The 25,308-nt window shown below is 41.9% G+C and overlaps 2 protein-coding genes across 2 annotated transcripts in view; both read left to right on the top strand.

Annotated features, from left to right (window-relative positions):
* Positions 1-798: 798 nt before the first annotated feature.
* Positions 799-21,034, top strand: ppp1r14ab (protein phosphatase 1, regulatory (inhibitor) subunit 14Ab). The gene is made up of 4 exons (XM_035384870.1): positions 799-1,117; positions 14,277-14,357; positions 14,846-14,878; positions 17,937-21,034. The coding sequence occupies exons 1-4, from the start codon at positions 920-922 to the stop codon at positions 18,051-18,053; spliced, it is 429 nt and encodes a 142-aa protein (XP_035240761.1). The 5' UTR covers positions 799-919; the 3' UTR covers positions 18,054-21,034.
* A 4,108-nt stretch (positions 21,035-25,142) lies between these two features.
* exoc3l2b (exocyst complex component 3-like 2b) overlaps positions 25,143-25,308 on the top strand; it is a 39,281-nt gene continuing 39,115 nt past the window's right edge. Inside the window, exon 1 of the mRNA XM_035384869.1 lies at positions 25,143-25,280. The gene's annotated coding sequence lies outside the window, so the exon portion shown is untranslated. The remainder of the gene's footprint in view (positions 25,281-25,308) is intronic.

Genomic DNA, 25,308 nt, shown 5'->3' on the forward strand with positions numbered 1-25,308 from the left:
CACATTTTATCCACTGGAGGGGCACTTCTCCATTAGAGGAGCACCTAATTGGGCACTTCATAATGTTTTCTCACCTGTAGGAGTACCCTATACAGCACTGCATCCCATTTTCTCTACTGAAAAGGGTACCCTTTGGGACACTGTCATGTAGGGGCGGCATAGAGGGCACTTCATAACGGCACCCCAAGTCTGCCAGTTCGGGGAATGGTGAACTTCATATTGTTTGGAAATGGCTTTTTAACGCTTCCCAGACAGATCAAATGATCTGATCAATTGCTTCTATGAGATTTTCACAGATATTGTTTGACCTTGGCCTGTTAACTCAAACTTGAATACTCCAACTGTAAAAGTTCCTGCTTTTATATTCAAGTGTTTACACTTCCTGTTGATTAACTAATCGTGTGTCCCTGGTCCTAATTATCCTTTAACTGATATGGAAGCAGCAAGGCTTCTGCAGGTTCTTTTTTTTTTTTTTTTTTGGTTGAATAAATAATGACAAATTACAATTTGTGCATATTACGAGTCACGTGAATTTAATTTTCCTACTGTTAGGACTTGGAGAGCACTAGATGAGGGTTTGTTATGTCCGAATATGTAAAACCATAGAATTGAAAGAGGATGCACTTTCTTTTACACACGACTCTACAGCCTGGTATCTATAAAACGCACATTACAAAGACTCCCATTCACATGATTTCTAATTAAATATTTAGAGACCATATTCTTGGAGAAGCGTCCCGAATGGAGGCGTTCTGTTCCTTTACTACGGAAGCGTTAGGACCCAGGGCAGATATTCCTCTTTTCTCCTCGCCACTCAGTTTGAACGTTCCTCGTGTGTTACTATCTCCCTTGCGCACAGCGAGCGCAGTCATTGACCACCATCCGCGCGTGTGTTAGTCTGTCAGCCAAGCTGGAGGAGATGGCTGCAAACCGGGTCGGGAGGCGGTGTAACAACAAAGTCCACTCTCCGAATCGTGGGGCGGCAAGGGATCCTGGACTTAGCTTACAGAAGAGGCAAGCCCGAGTGACGGTTAAGTACAACAGAAAGGAGCTTCAAAGGCGACTGGACGTGGAGAAATGGATTGATTCTGGTTTGGATGAGCTTTACCGGGGCAGGGTGAGTCCCTTTTGTTGCAGTGCCATTCTAACCTCTCTGTCTAAAACAGTGATGAGTCTCCATCACCTGTTCCCACAGAGCTGTGTTCTGATATCTAAACAGGAGTAGGCTACAGCTTGCGTTAATCTGTGGGCTCCTCCTCGGGATGACATACAGTGATTTGGCAGTTGCTTGAGACTATAATGTCCACTGTAGTGTAGTATTTAAGTACAGTCATTTAGACTGGACTCGTAATAATGATATAAATAGGTATGTACAGCTATATATTCAGAAATAAAGCCGCCGGTTACACGGTGCGTCTTTACACGTGATAAAAAATTTTAGAACAGCGAGACGCATGAATGGAAAAATAAATAAATACTTGTAGATCAATGAGCAGAGATGCTGGAAAACTGTTCGACTACCGATCGCGACATCTTAGCAGTGTCGCTGTCCAGCAAATGTTAATTTTGGAGGGGGTTGGGGTTAGCGTGTTCGTCACACATTGGCAGACAGGAGAGAGTCTCTGAGACACAAGGGTGTGACCCGACTCTTTTGGGTACATCAAGTTAATCATCACAATTTCTGTTTAGAGACAGCGTGTATATACTTTATATTCACATTGAAACAACGAATAACCCCAAGAATAACTCGTGAAGTGTGTAGATATAGCCACTGACATTCACAAAGCAGGTGGATTTTTTTATATATCAAATGGAGGTTTCCAGTCAAAATCAATCGTTTACACGATAAGTGTGTTCGCAAAAAAAAGAGGCGAAATAGCGGTGACTCCAGTATTTGGATTGTACAGAGCTGTGACATTTTTATGACACAAAGAAGCGCATTAGTAGCACGTGCAACAGACAATACAAGGAAATCTCGGCAGGGTTTGTTCGCGTGATATTGGCTATTCAATGGTCACTTAATAGAGTCTAAAACTGTTAAGAGTGACATTCAATTAACCCAACGTTAAATGCCTGCAGTTTCAGCCACAAATGCTATTTCGTTTCAGGTCAGGGTTTTTCCTTTCCCTAAGTGTGTACACATTGCTGCCTTTGTAGTTTGGAGATCTTGTATGCTCATAAACTGCAGTTAGTAGAACTCTTTAGTGACTTAAGGCCAGATTATGCACAAAAAAAATAAAATAAAAGACATCTTCCTGTGGAAACAGCGTAGCATGGGGTGAGGGATGAAAAGGGATAGTGGATGTGAGCCGGATAGCCTAAGTTCCTTATTTTCTAAATAAAATTCTTGGAAAGATAAAGATAAATATTTACCCACAACTTGCTCTGTTGTGGGTGGTCCCTTTCTGGGGGTCGTTTTGCCTGCATCAGGGAAAGGGCGGTGCATTCCCATGTTGGCCTGGGAAATATGGAGGAGCTTGGCTGTAATTGCTCCCAGACAAAGATGCAGCCCTGGCTGAGGCTCTGGCTGCCTTACATGGGCAGCGATCGGCGCTCAGAGAGGAGAGGAAACACACGGCCCGGAGAACTTTCTCCAAGGGTGGGCGGGGAAACGGGACTGCTTACCCGCTGGCTGAAAGGCCCAAAACAAACCCCTCAGAGCCTGGTGACTTGGCCTCTCTGCCTCTGTTTGTCCCCAGGTCAGATAAAGTAGTGAGGATGCACAGTCAATACCTCCTGCAGACGCCTTCCCTTTTGCTTCCCGCCTGTGGTGTTGACACGCCATCGTTTGATTCAGACAAAACCGAGGAAGAGGTGGTGACTGGTAACAGTACTGCCAGCACTACTGCTGGTGCTCGAAATTGCAGTATAAAAACTGTTAGCCTCTGATGGGTTTTCCCGGTGGGAATAGCCAGCCAGTCTCTATGGAGCTTTGAGCAGAGCTGATAGCCCCAGTCCAAACAGCAGGTAGTCTCGGCTGACCTCTTTCTCCAGTCACCGCTGTGAAGTAGGAACATGCCAGGTGATAGTGTATTGTGTGAGGCTTTGCATCATTGCTGGCAAAGGAACATTTGCAGAGAAGTAGCTGAAAAAATGTGCGTCAGTCCTTGAACAGGACCCCCTGGTCCGCCTCCACACAGAAGTTCAGGGCTGTGGTTGGGTGGGCGAGCCCCTCAGGAACAACAGATAGAAAAACACAGATGGGCCTGAAAAGAAACACTTTGCTGTTGGAAATGGCAGTGGAATGAATCAGCGAGTTCAACGCCTGCTGGATGGGATGGGATGAGCTTGTTCTATCCCGCAGACAATGAGCCACTGTTGCCCGTAAATCTACCACTGGTACAGTGTTGTGAGTAGATTGCAGCTGAAATGTGACCATTTGACCCCCCCCCCCCCAAACCACAAAGCCTAGAATTACAATGACATTGTTGAGGAGGTTTTTTTTTTTTTTTAACTGTGGGTTTATTGATAGCTGTAATTGTACTGCAGAATCTGCTAGACTCAAGTGTAGCCCAGTATTGCAGTAAGTTGCATTGTGGTTGGATTCAGCCTTGGATTGAATGTTATGCAACTTTATTCATTTAGACACATTTACTAAGTGTGATGAGGTATGAGCTCAAAGTTTAAGAAAATTAAAAAAAACTTCACCTGTGTAGGTGTGTGTATATACAGTGAGCTCCATAATGTTTGGGACAAAGACGTTCTTCTTGGTTTGGCTCTGTATTCCACAATTTTAGATTTGCAGTCAAACAATTCTCAAGTGGTTAAAGTTCAGCTTTTATTAAAGGGTATTTTCATAGATTGTAGTTTCACCTTGTAGAAATCACTGCACAATTTATACATAGTACCCCATTTCAACATAATTAAGAAGAAAGAGAGCACTGGTGAGCTCAATAATTGCAAAGGGCCTGGTCGGCCAAGGAATACCTCTACAGTTGATGACTGAAAAATTCTCACCATAATGAAGAAAAAGTCCTGAACACCTGTCCGACAGATCAGAAACACTCTTAAAACGGCAGGTGTGGATGAGTTAGTGACTACTGTCCACAGAATACTTCATGAACAGAAATACAGAGGCTACATTGCAAGATGCAAACCACTAGTTAGCCACAAAAACAGGATGGCCAAGTTGCAGTTTGCTACAAAGTACCTAAAAGAGCCTGCAGGGTATCGTGGACAGCTGAAAGCAAGATACACTTGTATTAGAGAGATGGCAAGAGCAAAGTGCCAAGGCCAAAAGGAAATGCCCAAGATCCAAAGCACCCCCTTTATTTGTAAAATATGATGGTGGGGTGTTATGGTTTGTGAATGTATGCGTGCCACAGATACCAGCTCACTGCTGATAGCAGCAGCAGTATGAATTCTGAAGTATACAGAAGCATCTTATCTACGCAGTTTCAACCAATTGCCTCCAAACTCATTGGACAGCAAAACAGTGATCCCAAACCTACAACGATGGAGTTTGTCAAAGCTCAATACTAGAAAATTGTTGACTGGCCAAGTCATTCACCCACTCTGAATTCAATTGAACATGCATTTCACATGCTGAAGAGAAAACTTAAGGCAACTAGCCCACAAAACAAGCAAGAGCTGAAAATGGCTGCAGTACAGGCCTGTCAGAGCATCATCAGAGAAGATACTCACCACCTGGTGATGTCTATGGGTCACAGATTTGAGCAGTCATTGCATGCAAAGGATATGCAACAAAGTATTAAACATGACCACTTTCATTAACATGACATTAATAAATATTACTGTCTTCAAAATGGGGGGTCTATGTATAAAATAATTGCTATAATTTCTACACTGGTAAAACCAAAGTGTGTAAAAATACCCTTAAATAAAAGCTGAGAATGTGCACTTTAACCACATGTGAATTATTTTATTAGAAATCTGAAATTGTGGAGTACAGAGCCAAATCAAGAAAAAAATGTGTCTTTATCTGAAACATTATGGAGCTCACTGTATATCTGCACGCACACGTACAATTCTGGCAGCTCCATGCGTGTGAGATAAAAACCAAATGTATATTTCTATTAGGATCTCTTGGCCCTAAGGGAATTTAATCAAGGTACGTGCCTGAGAAATTCATCAGTAACTGTGGAGGTCATAAGGCTGAGGATCAGAGCGAAAGTAGAAAAAACCTGTTCAACAAGATGTTTGAGCTGCATTTGATCTGCTGAGATTTCATTCAGAATGACTAAACCTGATGTACATTTTAACTTCACTTTCAAAGCTGTACATGTTATGTCCCAAAGCATACACAGACACAGAATCTAACACCCACAACCCCTAATTTGCGTATTTTGAAAGCATTTAGAGAATACACTTTCTGCCTGCTGTGACCAATCAGCTTGCGAATATTGCTTTCACTGCTTTTAACAGGAGTGTCCCATCTGGCTATTCCTATGGGCAGAAGGGTGGTGTGAGTTTGAAGCTTCAGTCTGATGAAGGAAATGCCAGCAATGTATCCCGGACGAGCCCCTCCCAGCTGACACACTGGTACTTTGATGCTGTAGCTGATAACAGTAGCTGTCGCTGCTATATTTACAGGTGCATCAGAAGGAGTTTGGGTGTGTAACACGGGTGTGCATATGTGGGTGTGTAGGTTACTCCCAGGTGCTGTGCCTGTGCGTGTGTGTGTGTGTGTGTGCGCACGCACGTGTATGTTCTGGAAACTAATTTGTTGGCAGTTGTGCGCATAAGTGTGTGTGTTTCTGCATTTGTGCGCGAGCGTGTGGTCATGTATGTGTGTGCCTGCGTCTGTGTGTTTGCACATTTGTGTGCGCACGCGAGTGTGTGATCACATGTTTTTGCTTGAGTGCATGCTGCTGAACTGGGAACAGTGCATGTGATGCGTTTGTAATGAGATCTGCAGCACTTCCGGGTGGATTTTTCCCTGCGCAGAGAAGTGCCACGGCAGCTAATGGTCCCAGGATTGATCTATTGAACAGTATCTCATGGGATGGCTCTGGGAGGGGCTTGGAGGCTTAGGCCCATATGTCATCGGATTGCACAAAGACCATCATATAACCACCCCCTCCCTCCCACACACACACTCACCCAACCCCTCCCTATTCCCCAACATCTTTCCTCACTCCCTCCACTCTTTCTTTCCCCCCACAGCAGCCACATTAGGAAAAGCCAGCAGTCTTCTTCCCTGGATAATCAAAGCCCAGATTAACATTTCAATGGCGTGCTTGCGTGTGTACAGCAAAGCTATTTGTCTTGTAAGCCCACATCTGCCATCAAAGTATCCGCACGTTCGCAGTTTATTTCTTGCTGGCGGCTTCCATGAACAGTTAAAGCGTTTCGAAAACAGAAATAATTTAAACATGATACTGGATCTACGTTATCAATGCTTTTTAAAGACATGTTACACTAGAGCTTAGAAAACCCCAGCATTAGAGATAGCTTGGTACAGCTCTAATCGTTCAGCTTTACTTCAAATGGTTCAGCCGTGTTAATGTTTTGTTTTATTTTGTTTTCATAAAGTAGCCGAAGAGGTGGCCCTGAATGTGGCCTGTGTTTTCAGGCCACCAGGCTGGTGCGGTTCGGGTAGCGGATGAGCCGGGTGACTGAAGCTCTCTGTTTACGTAAGAGCAGCAGGCCTGGGACACCGGGGGCCAGATGGGAAGGAAATGGCTCCAGTAATGTGCCCCTGCAGCAGACGCAGTTGTACGGACTGCTGACTTCAGCAGAACGAGTGTGGCAGGAGTGAGGCTCTCCGCACCGTTTCAGAATAGGCCCCACAGGTTGGGCAGCATTTACTTTTCCTATTGCCTCTGGACATGAGGGACACATTCAAGAGCACCAAGACGTTATTTAGATGTTTTAAAACGAAGTAACAGAACATTAGCAAAATGATTTATAACAGAGTACCAGAAGATTATTTAAAGGTTTTAACGCATAGCACCAAAAATTTTACTCAAATGTTTAAAAACAGAGCACCAAAACCTTACTCAAATGTTTTAAAACAGAACACCAAAAGGTTATTCAAATGTTTTATAGCATAGCACCAAAATGTTATTCACATGTTTTAAAACAAACTACCAAAAACAATACTCAAATGTTTAGAAACAGAGCACCAAAATGTTACTCAAATGTTTTAAAATAGAAACGTCTAAAACCAAATACCCAGTCGCAGAACACTTGCAGGTAAGGAAATTGAGAGGCCGACTGTGTGTAGTCTTTATACTGTGGTCAGTTACATACTTTAAACATCGTCCATGAAACATGTGAATTTTATGTTCAACAGATGGAACATTCAAAACACAACAGAATGTTCTGCCTTTTGGATAAAGCCCAAGGACTCCTGGATGTAACCTGACAAAGACATGTGCAGTCAAAACATTGTTCTGGCGATTGCACAATCAAACATCACATTTGGGAGAAACAGCAGTGTGTGGATAGCATTTACCCATGTCTCCTGTCTGCAATGCTGCATTTGTGTTGAGTCGTACAACTGTAGAAAATTCAGACTTGCTTTGTCAGCCTGGATATGGGGTTTCTGCGGAAATCAGGAATGACACAAATAATATTGTGGCTGAGCTGTTGAAAATCAATGGCACGGGTTCCTTTAAACCGCTCCTGGCAATTTGAACACATAAAGGTGACGGGTTTATTTGATTTCCATGCAAAGCTGCTGGGACGGTGACCACCTCAAGGCAGTGTCACATCTGAGCAACGTCAATCAGTTTCAAAGGTCAATGCTAGTCAACAAAGGTTGTTGGAACAATGCCACTTCGCTCACGCTGGGGGACTTGTCAAAGCTGAGTCACAGTTCAGCCGGATCTACAGGGTAGCCGAGAGCGCACACAAAATGGAGGAGTAGTCTGGAAAAACGATTACGTGCACAGCAACTGAAAAATTTATCTCGCACAGAGCGGCATCAGGAACGACCATTTTCTGACACAAGAGCTTGTGTGCAGAGCTCCACAGAATGAGTTGCAGTGCAGACATCACTACAAATACTCATCACACTGGTAAATGTGGACATTTCTACTGTCTTTTTTGAGAACACGGACAGCCCGTGCACACATGACAGCATATAACAAGTGTATGCCCTGTAGAGGTGGAAGGTTACCCACTAGGCTTTTTTTTTACCCCAAGATTTCAAGGGAAACCCATCTGCGCTGTGTTTAATTTTACCATGCAACAATGGCTGACATCATCAAGGCAAATGGCTGGCGTTTGAATTCTATACAATTTCTATACATCCCAAGGATACATTCCAGGGCAGATATGAAGAAGATCCCTATTTTCAGCGTGATGTAAGAGTATTTTTGAAACACAGTACTCCACACCTCTGGCTAAAAACCCTTTATATCTCAACCACAGCCTTTTGTTCAGTTTTGGCTTGGTGGCTTATTGACATAACACACTATCACACACCACTATCACACACGTGCACAGCAGGCAGGCAAGTAGCCAAACAGAAGAAAATGCAGCACGTCTGGATGCACCACAGGCAGACCAGTGAGTCTCCGACCAGAGAATCCAAGCAGACATAACCACATTACCCACAACCCACTGGCCTGGAACTAACGAGGACTAAATTTCGCCCTCAGAGTATATTTCCGCCTCTGCTAAGATGAATGAACTGACCTGTTCCTTTCTCTGTGGCTCAAGAGCTGATGGGCTCAGGCTTCCACATCAGCTCAATTATTACACAATACCTTCCATCCATGCCCGTGATAGGTGCTGCATTTTTAGATGCTTCCTCTCCTTTACACAAGTCTGCAAGTCTTTCATCACTTTCTACGCGGTAGTGTTTTTCTTAGTTACCGTGTTAACTTTGATGGCTGATGTCCCAGGCATTCGCAGTTTGTGCTCTTTATAGTTTCTTGGCTTACACAGTTAGATGCTCAAGTGCTAAGTGAGAATTTTAGTGCTGTTATTAAGGTCGAAGGTGTTCCTCAAGGGTACACTCAGTGAGGATATACAATAGCTGCTTTTCCTTCGGGTACAGTCCTGCAGCCCCCATATGACATACCAGGAAATGGCTGTTACGGTTGTGGTGGTGTTTTGATGGACATAGGGAATGCAAGGGGCATGTCTTATTATCAGCAGAAAAGTGTACCACACAATAGCGGTGTGATGACTGCATTGTGTAAGCACACACCTTGAAAGAACTGTTTCGCTGTGTCGCCCAAGGCACTGATTGCAAGGTTGAATTCAAGTCATGACAGAACAAATCTGAGGGCAACAACTAAAATAAAGGACCCTCAAAGGATGCTGCTGTTGCTATGAGTTACGGAGTGGGTCTGCAATTTTATCCTGCCCAACAAACCATGTGTGTTTACTTTGATGATATTACATACAACAGTAAATGCATTTTAGAAAGCCACTGGGAAACTGGGAATGTGCACACAAAATGGAATTTGTCTTCTTTGAAATTTCCACTTCCTAGATACAAGAAGATAACTGCTGCTGTTCATGAGGATTATTATTACTATTCTTTTTATTATTATTATTAGGTGTTGTCCCATATATATATATATACATCTTATGTTAACTATAACCCTTTTACAGAGCCATATTTTGTTTACAAGACATATGAATTAAAGCCCCTCACCCTAATTTACTGCAGACGTACTATAACTACACCCCCCCTTACCTAGGTATGGAACTTACAACCTTCATGTCTCAATTCCAGAGCTCTTCACAGGCTTTGCACACAGCACCATTATCCATAGACGGAATATAGAAAGAACATCTACGGTGGTCCACGTGTCTGTTTGTGGCATTTGGAGTTGAAAGAAAGGTCACAGTGGCCCAGTGGGTGAGTGTGGCTTGGATCTACTCTAACTGACCTTTAGGCTGCACTGTCAGAGTCAGAATAGCGAAAGTTCCCCTTGGCACTCTGGCAGCTTTACCAGAGAAATGCAGCCTCGGTGTCACTCTCACTGCCCAGCTGCATGCTGGGATTTGTATTTGTTAGGGTGCCTTTCTACTCTGTTTGTGATGTCACTTGCTTCTGTCAGAGCCACCAGTACAAATCTACAAATTGTTCCGAGTGGAACACATGGTACCCCAAAGGAAAGTTCTGTTGGCCGATGTGGTTGGTGTGCTAAAAACCCTCCTGCAGGCAAAAGAGTTGTGGCTAATAAAAAATGTTAGCTACCTGCCTAACAAAAATGGCTATTGGATCAATTCAGATGTTAGCCATTTTTAGAGGTATCATTTCTAGACATGAAGGTCTTTCCTATATCTACCATTATATTGTTATCCGCTGATAAGGATAGTATTCTTTACGCATCTAGTTTTCACCCTAATCTCTGAAGTACCCTATAGACAGGTCTTAAGGTTGAAACCGATGTGTAGTGACCCCATGGACTTTGAAAAGGTAGTCTGGATTTTGTATGAGAACTTTTCGAAAAGGTCTTACCCTAAACCTGGCTATATATAACTTTGAATTTGTACTGTATATGGGGCCTAACAATTCAAAAAAGGTAGTTTTAAAAGAAAATAAATGATGTTCATGTACATGTATGACTGCTTCCTCTCCTTTGAGTTATGATACTCAGCAGATTGTTCTAAAGCACTGGCATGTATTGTAGTCTGACGATGTATTTTGTTTGCTGACCACCCTCTTTTTTCTGATTACAGATCATGAAATGTTAGGGATCATTTGGTCAATGCAGACACGTACATTCCCTCAGAAAGATGGCGGATACGCCTACCTGGTTCCTCTTATGTAGAGATTGTGCTGCATGTAAAAAAAAAACTCTAAAATAACCTGTAAATACTAATGTTATTTCCGTCTTGGTTTCTGTGAATTTTCACAAAATTAGTTCATTGTTAAAAAAAAGGCTTATACGGTAGCCACACAAGTTGACATACTGTATTTTTAATTATGTGTTTTAAATTTATTTTCTCCTTAATTACAAATTTACTGCTTTTCTCAAGAAAAAAGTAGTGGCTTCTGTTCTCATGTTCCGCATGGGTAATATTAATGTGGGTCTTTCTGGGAACCACTGTAACATGCTGTGAGGGGGGGTGTTCACGCTGTTTCTTTTGGGGAGGGGCTGCTATTAATAGGGTAAAACAGAGATAAGGAGGACATTTTGTGGCTGGTTAGACGGAAATTCCTGAGAAACTCAGGAACTCATGGTTACAGTAGAAACAGCGAAAGTAATTTGATCTATCCAGGGTTTGCCTCTACCATGTTGCTGTTATCAGAAATAAAGTCTTCATCATTTCGGCAAACCAGGAGGCTGTGAAGAGAATGTCACAGAGAGCCTGGTATTGATTTTTTAAAGGTGTTTTCACAATGGTAAAAGGATGCACTGACTCATGTCAGCGTATCATAAGATAAATACATTTTAAAAAGGTAAATACATATGTTGTACATGATTTAATGAGAGATGAATGGTGAACTCTGAACTGTTATGATAAGGAATGGAACTTCTTTTTATTTGTGCATGGATACACAGATGTCTAAAGACAAAAATAAATCTACAGTATAGAAGACAAGCAGCTCAGTCTATTGTTGTATAAACAATGCTAAGTAGACATTTGGCGGGTGATATGATTGATGGATGAGACTTGGACTGTGGCAGTATAGTAGTGGATCATGTCGCAGTGTCACTTGCCTGGACTGCAATGCGCTGTCAACTCATAATGTGCCCACCGGCATATTACCCCTAACAGCAGATCCAGTTTCAATTTACACACCATCCATGTGCAACCCAAGTTCCTGTGTGTAAAATATGTGCAATGATCCAGAATGAGTGGTCTCTCTGTACCTGCCGAACAGAGTGACAGTTTTAGCAGGTGAACACAGGGCAGTGCGTTCTGATACCAGATGAAGTGTAGTGCTGTTGCCTGGGCGATGTCTTGTTTTATTGCTCTGGTTTGTCTTTTATGAGAAAGTAATATTTTAGCTTGTTGACCGAAATAGTTTCCCCTTCATTTGCCCGATTAAATTGTAAAAGTATTTGTTTTTGGCAATGGCCTCAGTTGAGTATACAAGGACATCCCCACAGCTGTTTTTTTTTTTTTTGTTTTTTTTGCAGTTGCATTATTAATTTCAGACATCCTGTGGTGTACAAAAAGGTCATAGAACCAAAGCCCTGCAAGTCATCCTGGATAAGAGAGACTGCATTAATCAAATAAAGCTACAAAAATAATCTAAAAATAAAACACGGACTACTCTGCAACCAGAGCATGACTGTTTATGGTGAATCAGCACAGCAGTAACACCTCCACAGTTGTAGAATTTGCACAGTACTTGCTGTTGGAAAAACACCTCTCCTAATTCACTCTTAACCTCACTCCTGATTCACTCTTAACCCTATCCTGATTCCTCTTATCCCACTCCTGATTCCTCTTAACCCCACTCATCATTCACTCTTCATTCAATCTTTATTCACTCCCTGTTTGCTCTCCATTCACTGTGGAAAGTCCCTGTTTGTTTCCCACCCTGTGCGCTGGAGTTTATCTACCTCATGGGAGCATGGTGACTGCATCCGGGTCTCGTGCTCATACATGTGAGTGTTCACAGAGTCTCCCTGCATTTCAGTGCAAAGTGGTGCTGTAAGGGAGTCATTTCCCTCCCTCTCCACAGGATATATGTGTGCATATAGGCATGCAGTGCATTTGTAAGGTGAAAGTCAATGTGGTGATATTGCCAGCTGACCCTTAAATCAGCAGAGTACATTAATTATAAATATGTCCATACTTATTATGACTATTACAAATATTATTAGTACTACTGGTACTAGTGGGAATAGTAGACCACATTGACCACACTTTTGTTTTTCACTGGCACAGTTGATGTAAAATGTCTTGGCCAGGCCTATAACCCCATGCTCTGTCCCCACTGCATCAGATGCTGCCCAAAGTATCATCACTTTGCGTAGGACCTGATAATTACTATTGCACAAAGGCTGGAATTTTCAGAGGGCATGCAAATAATCAGGGTAAAAGAAATAAGGCACATGTTTGCATCTCCTGCTCAGTGTTTTTTGTAGCCAGGACAGGGTATCGGGTAGGGTGATAGAGAGGTGGAAGCTCACACACACATACACAATTGATCTACAGGCTTCCCTGAATGACAGCTGCCAGGCTCAGTTGGACAGCTGTTCAATTGAACAGGAGAACAATGACCCAGCATAGAGCTGGTCTTCAGGAAGCACAGCATGAGTGAATCCTTGCACGCATACACACACACACACACACACACACACACACTAACACATTAAACACACACACACACACACACTGAGACAAAGATACACATGCTGGCTGGTTTGGAGTGGAGTCAAAGGCAGAACCTTGTGGGGTGTTCATGTTTCACATGGATACACATGATCATCACTAATGACCTCACCAATAATGCAGTAGCAGTGAAAATCCAGTTATATTAATGGACAGCATGTGAAATGTAAGCTGTGTAACTCACTCTAGATAAAGATCTGCGAAATGTAGTGTTGAGAATAAAAATACAATTTGACCTTTTAGGGGATATAATCCATATTCAGTTTAATTTCCACAAAGGAGACCCAGATCTGTTATTTGTTTATTATCAGTGTGTGGTTATCTTCTTTTTGTCTATCTTTAGTTTCACTATATTTTAGCTTTTTAGTGGTCAATGTAGAGGTCACACAGGGACAGCTTGATAGACATCCCACTGTTTTTCATTATTGATCAGTGTGTTGTTTAGCAGTCTTTTTTACTTTGTATTTGTTTTTTAATACCTCCCCTTCATTCCAGTGTGTACTGGTTGAATGAGAACTGGAAATATAATACTGTTATCTGATAAAAATAAGTGTGTGGTTGAGAGTGTGGGAGAGCTGAAGGGAATTCAGTTGAAATTATTATCTCCAAGTCCAATGCCTTGCCTTCATGCTGTTAATTTCCAAATACTATGAAAAAGAACATGTTGCAGAAAGGAGACGTGGAGGTTTGGGTAGGAGTGGTCCTAGAAACAGCCCTCTTGTGATGGTAAAACGGTGCCTTGGATTTTCTGGACTTATAAAATGATATAGATGGTGCCGAAAAGGTCATTTCTAATTCAAAGGAAAAACTCTGTCACTCTTCTATGGAGGTGGAACTTTAAGTATTTATGGGAAAGTGAATGCTGGGATGGGAGGAGCTACCAGCCCCTGCCAATCACTGTCCTCTGGTAGAATCAAAAACTTTGCTTGTTGTTCGTCACAGAAAAGACAGAGATCAACGGGTAAATGATAACGAGAGGTCACCACGCCGTACACTACCATTGCTAATTTAAGAAGGTCTTGATTGTACGATGGCCTCCTCTCTGTCTGCAGGAGGAGGACATGCCAGAGGAGGTGAACATCGACGAGCTGCTGGACCTGCCGAGCGACGAGGAGCGGGTGTGCAAGCTAAAGGTGCCGTGACGACCGTCGCCTGGCCTTCTGGGTGCTCAGATGAGCCAGCTAACGAGGGAAGCTCGCACAATTGCGAGGAAGGCTACAGATTCTGTCTCATTAGCCCTTGGATACTTTGCATTCCCATCATGCAACTCAAGATGATAGAATCAAATGAGAAGGATGTACTGTAGTATCTGGGACAACTATGGCTTGTAGATACAAGGCTTAACAGACAGACACACAATTCACACTTACACAGTGGTAACATTAATTACCACTTGCTATCTAGTCACTGTTAAACACTTCACATTTCGTGTGTCTATGCAAAAGACTGCTTGGCTAGGAAAATTTAAAGAAAGGATTGGCTTTGTTTCCATAGAAATGGATTAAGCTTTCTTCCTGGATGTCCTCTTCCTTGTTGTGAGGGAGTGATAGATATTAGAATGGGACTTCACAGTGGTTCACTTTCTCTGGATTTTGCATGACAGTTGTCTTTTGATTTTCAGGAGGTTCTCCACACCTGCAGTAACAACACAGACGTGAGTATCCATTTCCCTCTCTTTAGAGGCTGTGGCTGAGTTAAAACCCATCCCACAGCCAAGTATATCATGTTATGAAAGGGAGCGAGTACATATCAGATACACTGTAAATAATATATTTTAATGTCTATTATATATTGAAAATATATCAGAATACAGAAAACATTGCTGCCATTCCATATGGAAGCTATTTCATGCCACAATTCAAATAACAAAAGACCACATGTATCAGTGAAAACCCAGCACATCAATTAACAAAATATTACATTGAACAGTGAAAACTGAACACATACACAAAGCTACTATTATTTTGTTTTGTGAAGTTGAATGGTTTCAGTTGGTTTAATGAAATGATCCTTTGTCTCTAATGATCTGACAGTTGTATCTAAAATCTCCATAAGTTGTCAATAACTTAACATGTTTGAACAAATCTTATTAGATAGTGGAATTTCAGGCCCAACACCTGTTGTCTTGCCCATGCATGGCACCCTAAAAACTTCCAAACCACAGCAAACTACCAAACTGATAGCGCTAACAAGCAAACTTGCAAGTCCAACCCAATAACTTGCAAGAACAGACTTGCTTTCATGAGATAGAGAAGTTAATGACAACTTCAAAAGATGAGCAACTGTGAGATTATTTCAGACAGAATTATTGTTTAATAAACGAACCACAACCACTCAGTTCTTTCCAAAAAAAAAATAAAAATGGCAGCGGCTCACTCAGTTTAATAAAATGGTGAATTTCATGAGAAGGGTGGGGATATTGCATTTGATTGGCAGGTGTAAGCTTTTAAGTAAATTACCGGACAATGAAGTGAACGGCAAGTGTCAAATTGAGTAGCACAGCATCAAATAGAAAACAGGGAGTCTTCAAATGACGAATGGCTGAGATTTGCATTATATTAAGAATGAATCAATTCTTGCTTCACTGAGAGTTTTAAGTTTTGGTGTCGACTTAATTCATGTGCTGAGTTTTCATGTGTTTGTTGATTAATTTGTTGAATTTTTTCCAATCAGTGTGGCTATGTGCTAGTTTTAACTATTATATGTGGTCATCTGTTAATGTGATGTGGTCATTTGATAATTCGTATGTTTTTATTATTCTTTTGTTATTTGAATTGTCACATTTTCCATACATCCATCCATGCAATACTCTGATTATGGGATTATGATAGGTGTGCTAAAATATGTCACTTCTACTGACAACAATGCATGGTTGAAACAAGCCACCCAATTTTATTACATTGTGGAAGCTGTGAAAACATCGCTGTTGCGATTATGATGGGTCCCACCTCTCAAATGTTTTCCTGTATGGAAGGAGTATGAGCCTGATATCGAGGGTTGCCAGATTAAAAATTTTCCAAAACCGGATAACACAACATGCACAGCAAGCGTCATTGGGAGCTAACGGACCTTGGGGGGAGGGCTCTGAAGTGCGTCGAACCTTGGGCGATGACCCTTCTATCTCACCGGGGAGTCAGTGACATTAAAATTTCTTACAAGCTACTGCTAAATTTCTTCCATAAATTACTTGGTCAGGACCACACACTGTACCTGTATAAATAATTTGAAAACCAGACATTCCGGTCAAAAACTGGATGTCTGGTAACCCTAGTGATATCATCCTGTTTACTGTGCAGCTGGAAAGTGGGTTGCGGTTGTAAAATAAAGAAAAGGGTTTGTATAAATAAAAAATGCCTGTAAAACGTTGCTAAAATTCACCCCAATCAAATGTCCAACTCTCGCAGCCTTACTACAGCTTCGTAAAAAGGAGCAGTAAGATTTTGTGCTGGCTGGGAATGTGTCACATGGCTGCTTTGTCCCTGCATCCCTACTCCAGAGAGGCAGCAGTTGTGTGCCTCCCTGTCTTCCACTCAAGAATTGGAAAATCCATTACATTACAGGCCTTTAAGCAGACGCTCTTATCCAGAGCGACTTACACAACGTTTTTTACATAGCATTTATATTGCATCCATTTATGCAGCTGGCTATATATGCAGGTTAAGTACCTTGCTCAAGGGTACAACGGCGGTGTCCTGCCTGGGAATCAAACCTGTGACCATTATACTACACTGCTGCCTTTAATCCAGGTTCAGAAATCCTCACCAGTATTTTGTTCCAGTCACCTGGATTTGCTAATTAGCGCAATTCTTCATCCAGGAGGTAGAACTAATTAGTGACATCAGCTGGTTGAATTAATGGGTGGAAGAAACACATGGCAGGACATTTACTCTGTGACCCCTGGACTTTCCACCTCTGCTTCCACTAAGCCTCCTTTAGTTTGTGCCTCTGAAAAGCATTCTTCTCAGTTGTGGTTTCTCTGTGGCCTCCCCCCTGCCCACTTGTGTCCTTTTATAGCAGTCCTTTCTCTCTCTGCTCCCTGACCTCTTATGTCAAGCAGGTGGATAGATGTGTGTGGAAATATACACAGGGCCAGCATGTTCTTGTTCTGACAGTGCACTGCTCTCTAAACCATCACTTATGCACCCCCATACAGAGCCTCTCCGCCAAAACACACACAACTTTGCCTGACTCTTTCTGCAATATGTGCACATGAGCACATACACACACATACACACACACGCACACACCCAGGCACACACACACACACACATATACACGCATACACACACACACACACACACACACACACCTAGGCACACATACACACAAACACATACACTTTCCCACGCACACCCACACCCACACACATGCACATACACACAAGCACACACTTACATGCGTGCACACACACACACACACACACACACACGTAGAAAGGCAGTAACTGACACGTCCTTCCACAATGACTCCACGTGCCCAACAATGTCAGTTTGTTTTCTCTGTACAACAGCAACCCTTTCATTCTGCCCCCACCCCCACTCTCACCCATACTGCTGTTCTTCTGTGAGTGGCCTGAATAAGACAAGCTGCAGGGCTGGCTGGCCCAAGGTGGGCAACTACAAAACCCATGCCAATGGCACTGGGCTGCCCCCTTTCACCTCCCCCAAACTCCTAAACCTCACCCCCACTCACTCCTCCTTCTCTCTCCACAGGCGTTCATTAAGGAGCTGATGCTGAAAGTCCAGGGCCTGCAGAAGCAGGAGGACCTCCACAATGATGGCATGGAGCACCCCCACCTCCACCACCACCCTGAAGCCGAGATGCACTGAGCGTCCTCTTCGCTCACGGGAACGCGGGCGTGGCCACCGAGGCTCCTAACCCCACCCTCTTCCCCTGCCGTCCCCTCCCCAATCCCCCACCCCCTTGCACACGCTGCTCTTGGTCCACAGCATTGGACAACACGGAAGGAGAGGCGACTGACTGATCGACCACGGCCAAAAACCCCACGCACACGCTTCAATCCGACGCTCACACGGGATCGTGAGATTGGCGACCCCCTGCGGAGCTGGTTTTTCATTGGGCACGGCCCAGAGAGCACACCTCACCCCTCAGGCACGTCGGGACACACTTCCACATTTCACAGTGTGCACTGATTCCGATAAATCCGGCCCCTCGAGGATTTCCGGAAACCAGCTGACGTTTTGTTGTGTTTGTGTTTTTTTTTTTTTTTTTACAAGCCCCAGTGTTGTAAATTGATCCTCCTTTAAGTGCTCTGCAGCACCACCCTTTATGGAAAAGTCAGCAGTTGATGAATGGGGTAATATGGATGGGGATGATGACATCATCTCACTTGTTACGGTTTTTTTTTTTTTTCATACCGCAAGGTTTCACCTTATCCAGTTAACACCAGAAGACCCAACAGCAGACCTAAAAATGGAAATATGATTGAATTTAAAATGCCTGGGATTGCAAATAATCCAATAAATTGAAGGCCAAATTCTGCAGAACATGCTATATTAATGGACAGCAAATTCTGATGAAAATGCATGAAAGACAATATTAAAACATGTGGGTGTTTGATACAGTAGCATTGATTCCTCAGTTATTTCATGCATTTCTTGCAGAATTTAAGTCCAGGTAAGTTAGCATCTTTTATTATGTTGACCATTCTCCATTCTAATTTGCTTGGGGATTTCTGTGGATCTGAAGCTTTAATCTTCTCATTACTGTGAGACAGACCTGGGTCAAATACGTATTTGTTTTGGATTCAAATACTTTTCTGTGCTCTATTGATCTTGCCTGATGTAACTGAGCCTGCCAATGTGAGCAGAAGGCGGGGTTTACACTTTGAGAGTATTTCATTGATTCCAATACACCAGACAAGATCAGTAAAGTGTAGAAAATTATTTGAATCCAAAACAAATACGTATTTGACCCAGGTCTGCTGTGAGATAAGCGTTGCCCTGAGATTTCAGACCTAGTTTTCTCAGGTGCGCTCGTTGGATAAGCTGCTTGAGCACCTTTCCAGATGGAAGATTTTCATAAAGCACATATGACTGCAATAATGATACATGTACCGTAGGGTGAGCACTACTGTATGTTGATTGAATTTGAAGGGTTTATACAGAGGTCCACGTGTGTGTGTGTGTGTGTGCATGTGTGTGTGTGTTCTGTTATATTTTAATTATGAGTTACACTCGTGCTCTGACAGAATATTTTTTAAACAAGTACAGTACATGAATAAAGCACTGAATAAAATCTGCCATCACCCAAATTATTCAAACTACCCCCTTGGCATTCACCCTGAGCACAATGGGTGCTCCAATTTTGGAAGTGGCCACGGAAGGATCTTAAGCAAATGAGAGAAAAATTCTATCTCACAGAGGACATGTAATTGCTGTGCATTCGGGATTACATTGAAAACATTATGGCGGGAAGCCTTGCTTTACAGTCAATGGTATCTGGTTCAAAACACCCTTTAAAAATGAAGGTTGACCATGAGCAAGAAAAAGAGGAGAATAAGAACTTTCCTAGAAACTGCCCTGAATGTTTATCTAGTTTTAGAAATTATTTTTACAATCCTTTACTGTGTCTAATGTGGTATTATTGTACTTAATTGTGAGTGATTTGAATTATATTACTTTATTACATAATATATTATTACATTAAAATGATATAACATTGCAATTGTTCTGGAAAAGTTCAAACTTATCTCAGACCTCTCATGATCTAATGATTTAGCTGAACTCAATCACCTTCTAATTAATATGGTTTATTGTAAAGCCCCAACATTTATTTCTGTCATATTGAACAAAATTAAGAAAAAAAGGTATTCTGCTGATAGGAATTCTTTCTAGAATTAGTAAACAAACAGGTTCATTTTTCAGATAAATGGTCTTCCTACCCGATTTTCTTGTTCAAGTAATTTAAAAACCGCTTAGGAATGGTCACCAAAACACAACAATGTAACGTTCTCACAGCGTTTTTTAAGCATTGTAACAGTGTTTATTCGTTTTATGGTGCAGCAACGCCTGTCAATTGAAAGGCCCACACGTATGTCTTGAGGGCATGAAGAATCGGTTGGTTGTTGGCATCATAACTGCCACCCGTATAATGGAAAAATTACGTTTCAAGGCAGCAACACTTTTTACATTCATAAAAAAATGGAGTGTTATTGATTAGCTCATTTGTTTTGCCATTTGCACACATATAACTGTTTTCACAGAAACTGTAAATATGAGTAAGCGTAAAAAGCACAGGCTGCTTCTCCTGTCCTTATGCTCTACTTTTTAAGTGATGTTTGTGTAACTGACAGTCTTCACGTACACAGTGCTGCACAGTTCATCCGCTCCATCTCCATCTGTGATCCCAAACTGTCCCTGCTGATAATTATCAGAAACCAAATCCTTGCTACAGTGCAAAAAAAAAAAAAAAAAAAAAAAACTCCTGCATGTCTTCAAGAGGGATTGCTCCTGAGCAGTTAATTCATTATGCTATGCTCTACTTTACATTGTAGCTTATTCATGGGAAAACAGCAATGAAGATAAGATAAGAGTTGCCCCCAGGTTGTCAAAAAAAACCTTCTAACAGTCAGATAAAGTGCTTATTCCCCCCCCCATTCAACTCCAGTGTCAACAGTGACTGCTCCATGTGTATTTTCGGATTTGTATAACCCGCGCCAATTTTTATTCATGTTTTTTCCTACCAATTTTTGCTAATTGGCTGTTTTGATATGATTTGTAAATCTGTATTTGTTTGTTAGTCATTTTTTTATTTGTAAATTCTTTGAAATAAAGATTGACCTCTGCAATGGCTGTCTAAAAAATGGTGTTCTTTAAGCTATGCACATTTCACTTAAATATGCTATAGCAGTAGCAGTACATAAAGAAAAATTCACATTAAAAGAAAATATCCACTTTTTCCAGAACAGTATTTCAGGCAGTTGCATCCTTCAAAAACAAGCAACAACTACCAACCATTTTAGTTATATGGAATTTATGAAGCAGTGTACTAACTACTTCACATGTTTAAAATTAGAAACAATGTAATTTGTCTGATTACAGATCATCTCATCTTTAGCCAGGCACTTCAAGACACAAGTTAACCAGAACTCCTCAGTTAAGTGCCCCAGCCAGAACCGTCAGGCCAAGCAGGTCTAAAATCAACAACTCTGCTCTTGCCCTTGTTAATAATAACAAAGCCAGTGTGAGAAGACTCGGTAGCAAAATGCCATGTGTCAAACTGACACACGCTTCCATATTTAGTCGGCAAATCATGGATGTTCTCTGCAATCTGGCAGACGCTCTAAATCACAGAAAAGTGCTTAAAGGACGGTCCATATTTTTCTTACATGTATATTGGACCTGGACTGAACAGTGAAAACATGTTGGTATTTATAAATCTCTCCCTTCACAGAAAGCAGGTATAACATGTAGGCACAGTGCTCCAACAGGTTAGGTCACATTCTGGACCCTTCCTGAATGTGTTCGTCTTGGATGATCATGAGTCATTATACAAGAAACCGCACAGGCCTATAAATATACTAAACACATTCCAGTGCCCAAGCATATGAAAAGGCAGCCCATCAGTGTGTTGCACTGCAGCACCACAGTATACAGTAGAGGTGAGGTAGTGGATGTTTGGATCAGCAGTTAACAGCTGGTGAATGGTCTTACCACTAGTAGACCTCTACAGTTCAGGCTTTAAATCATTTTTGGTTTACTTGCTGAGATTTTTTTACAACGATTTATAATCACCATTTATTTTTTCAGTCTGTCTACAGTGGTGAATTAAGGAGCAAATACTTGGATCTCCTTTTTCAGTCCTCTTAGCCTTCGAGTGGGTCACCCATACAATTGGCAGGCTGGAGAAGTCACACAAGACTATTTAAGGCTCAGTAGAAGTAACTGGACTTTACATGAATGTTGTGTAAATCTAGCCAAAGACAGATGAGGGAGAGAAAATAAAACAGGTTTGTTTTATCTGCGTTTATCTCAGTGCTCAATGAACTACAGCACCATGAAAATGTCCACATAAAGCAATATTGTAGACCAACAGCACCACTGTCTGGTCAAATCTAGAATAAGCTTATTAATTCAGTCAGTGGCTTCAAACCTGTCTCTGGACAGAACAGATGCTATGATCGCACACGGGTGAGGACAAATGTATAATGGATCGCCTTGTGTCAAAGGAGTTAAAAGTTCCTATACCTTGACACCATTTACTTTTGAAATACTAAATGTTCTCAAGTCCAAATGGGGACCTAAATTATTAAGAGTATTCAGGGCTCAGAGTCTTCTGCTTCTAAAACATAATGGAGATTTCAAAAGATACACAATAATATAAGACAAGAGCAACAACGTCTATCTCCTTCCCCTTCCAATATATCATGGCATACATTTAAAGTTCCCTACCAGACATATCAAGCTGAATGACAAATCATGAACTTCAGCTCACCTTGGCTGAAACTCAGATACCCTATTTTACAGCTGTCACCCTCTTCATCTGGCAGGAGTCACAGAGGTGTACATCTTTGACTGAGCACATTCAGAATTTTCCCCAAACTAATTAAACTTTTATTTAACTGTAAATAAAACAATTGCAAACCAGTTGGCCCCTAAACAACAAGCCATACCAACAAAAAAAACTAAACATTTGAATTCATTATCAGTGTTCAGGACAAATGTTTTTTTAAAGCCTTATAATAGTTATTACTATTGATAGTTATTACTATGAACTGCATGCACATCTGTGATACAGGCAGACCATTGGTGACAGCAAGCCAGCTGCAGTGAGCACCAATCAGCCTCTAGATGGCAGGAGAGGACATGAATCAACAAAATCAGAAATTATCCCATGTAACGTCTCTCTAAGATACATGCATTTTCAAATACACACAAGTTTCTTTTGGTTCATATCAGAACATCAGATTCTTCATTGTCTATATGTTAGAAATACGCATGTTTCTCCCAAAACAACTGGGTTCTGTAAATATTTCGCACACTTGATTGTGGAGTAAACAAAGTCATGTTGCTTTTATGGGAATGCTAGCACTGGCAGACAGATGTTCTGTAACGTTGTCACAACATATGTTTAAGGTCGGTCTGTACTGGGTGTTTGATAAACGAATGTAATATAATGTCTCACATCGACTAGGGTGACAGTGTGTTGTGGCTTAAATTCAAATGAAACAAACACTATGGATTATAAATGTCGGTATCTTTCCTGAAATTAGTGTATTTTGTGTATGTATATTGGACCAGTGTAATAAGTGTAATAACATTCTGTTATGTTCAAATTCTAATTGGCAGGAGGTAGGGTATGTATATATTTATGTCATTTTGGGTATGATTATCTAAAAAACTTGATCAGTCAAATGGTTCTATATATGCCCCTGGGGCCTCATTTATAAAATGGACTTATGATCAATTTTGATCTTAAGTACGACTTACGCAGAAAACCACGTAGAAGTAGTTATTTATAAAACCTTACTTTGACGTGGAAATGATCTTATCTCTATGCAAAGTCTAGACTTGACGTAAGTGATTTTCCTGCTGGTTATGTATGGCTATTTTTTTTTTTCCCCTTGCAGTTTAAGGTCAGACCATTTCTTTTTCAGATCAGCCACAGTTCTGTCTTGCTGCCCCACCTCGTTCACTGCAGCAGCGACACACTCCCAAGCTACCTGTTTGGCTTTGTTTGTCAACCCACTATTTAGTCCACCGAATAATACGTGTTGTCTGTCTTCAATCTCCTCTATCATCTCCATGATCGCATCTTCCAAAAAGTTTGCTTTTCTCTTTTGGTCCATGGTTATTCCTGACTAAACCTTCATTTTTGCTAGCATTATATGAGGGGAAATTGCTGCTTGTAAGGCAGGTTCAGGTGCCGTCAATTTTAAGTTAATTTGAGATTTATAGATCACAGGTGTGTAAGTTACAAATGGTCTTCTTAGAACCTGCGTAAGCAAGGTTTCTTATGCTCGGTATCTTTTATGAATCAAACGTAAGCACACCGTCCGAAATTATCTTAAGACTAAGTTCAAGTATAAATCTAAGAACATTTTTATAAATGAGGCCCCTGGACAGCTGAATTATGGATTGGGTTCTTCCTCAAAAGTTGTAACAGGGGCCTACCTGAAGGGGGCTCCACCAGAACACCTAACACTTCAGTGATGAATCAGCTGATGAGGTAGCTTTTATTCTAGATGAACTCAGATCAACTTTCCTTGAATTAAACAAACTGACAGCTTTAGCCAACGCAAAATACAGGCAGTAATGCACTGGCTGTTTCTCATAATAGGACATGAAAAAATGCCTAAAATACAACATCATATGTTGTGGCTCTGTATCAGGCACTTATTTAGTGCATAGTGGCCCTAAAGGACTGTTTATGCCAGCGGCCGGCTCTGTCCAACAGCATCCATCATGTGTGAGACAGAACCTGTTTAAACAAAGCCAGCATAAAAACACGTGACAGCCTGACAGCTGATACCACAACAGTCCTCTACCTGGACATGGAGCTTGGGGGGGAGCTGCATCAGCAGCATCAACAAACTCAGACAAAAGAGAACAGAGAAGGAAAAATGCCAGATAAACGCCTTGCTGCCCTTGTTAACCCCGGTCAGACCAACCCCATTGCTTTTGGGAGGGGGTGGGTAGGGGTGGTCAGGGGGAGTGACCTGGGGGGGGGGGGTGTAAGCTATTCATTTAATAAATAAGCAAATAAATTTTTAAGAGCAAAAGAAAGAATAGCCCCCTGGACCAGCAATTAGTATAATTACAGCCCCCACCCCCTAACCCCCCCAACCCCCACCCCCACCCCCCCTCCCCCGGCAGAGGCCCACGCAGGGAGGAAAGGGGATGGAACATTTCCTCAGGAAAAAGCATCGTCTTAGGCTACAAAACAGGCCTGCCAGGAAGCAGCACGGCCCCAGAGTCCATAGAAGACGCGCTCACGCACACACACACAAACACACACACACGCGCGCGCGGCAGACTGACAACACGCTCCACACAGGGATGCCACGGCACTGAAGCTGATCACCGCATTGCAAGGTAAGAGCATGGGCTAGATACTGTCGAG

Source organism: Anguilla anguilla, chromosome 12 (genome assembly GCF_013347855.1).
Source record: "Anguilla anguilla isolate fAngAng1 chromosome 12, fAngAng1.pri, whole genome shotgun sequence".
Classification (NCBI taxonomy): domain Eukaryota; kingdom Metazoa; phylum Chordata; class Actinopteri; order Anguilliformes; family Anguillidae; genus Anguilla; species Anguilla anguilla.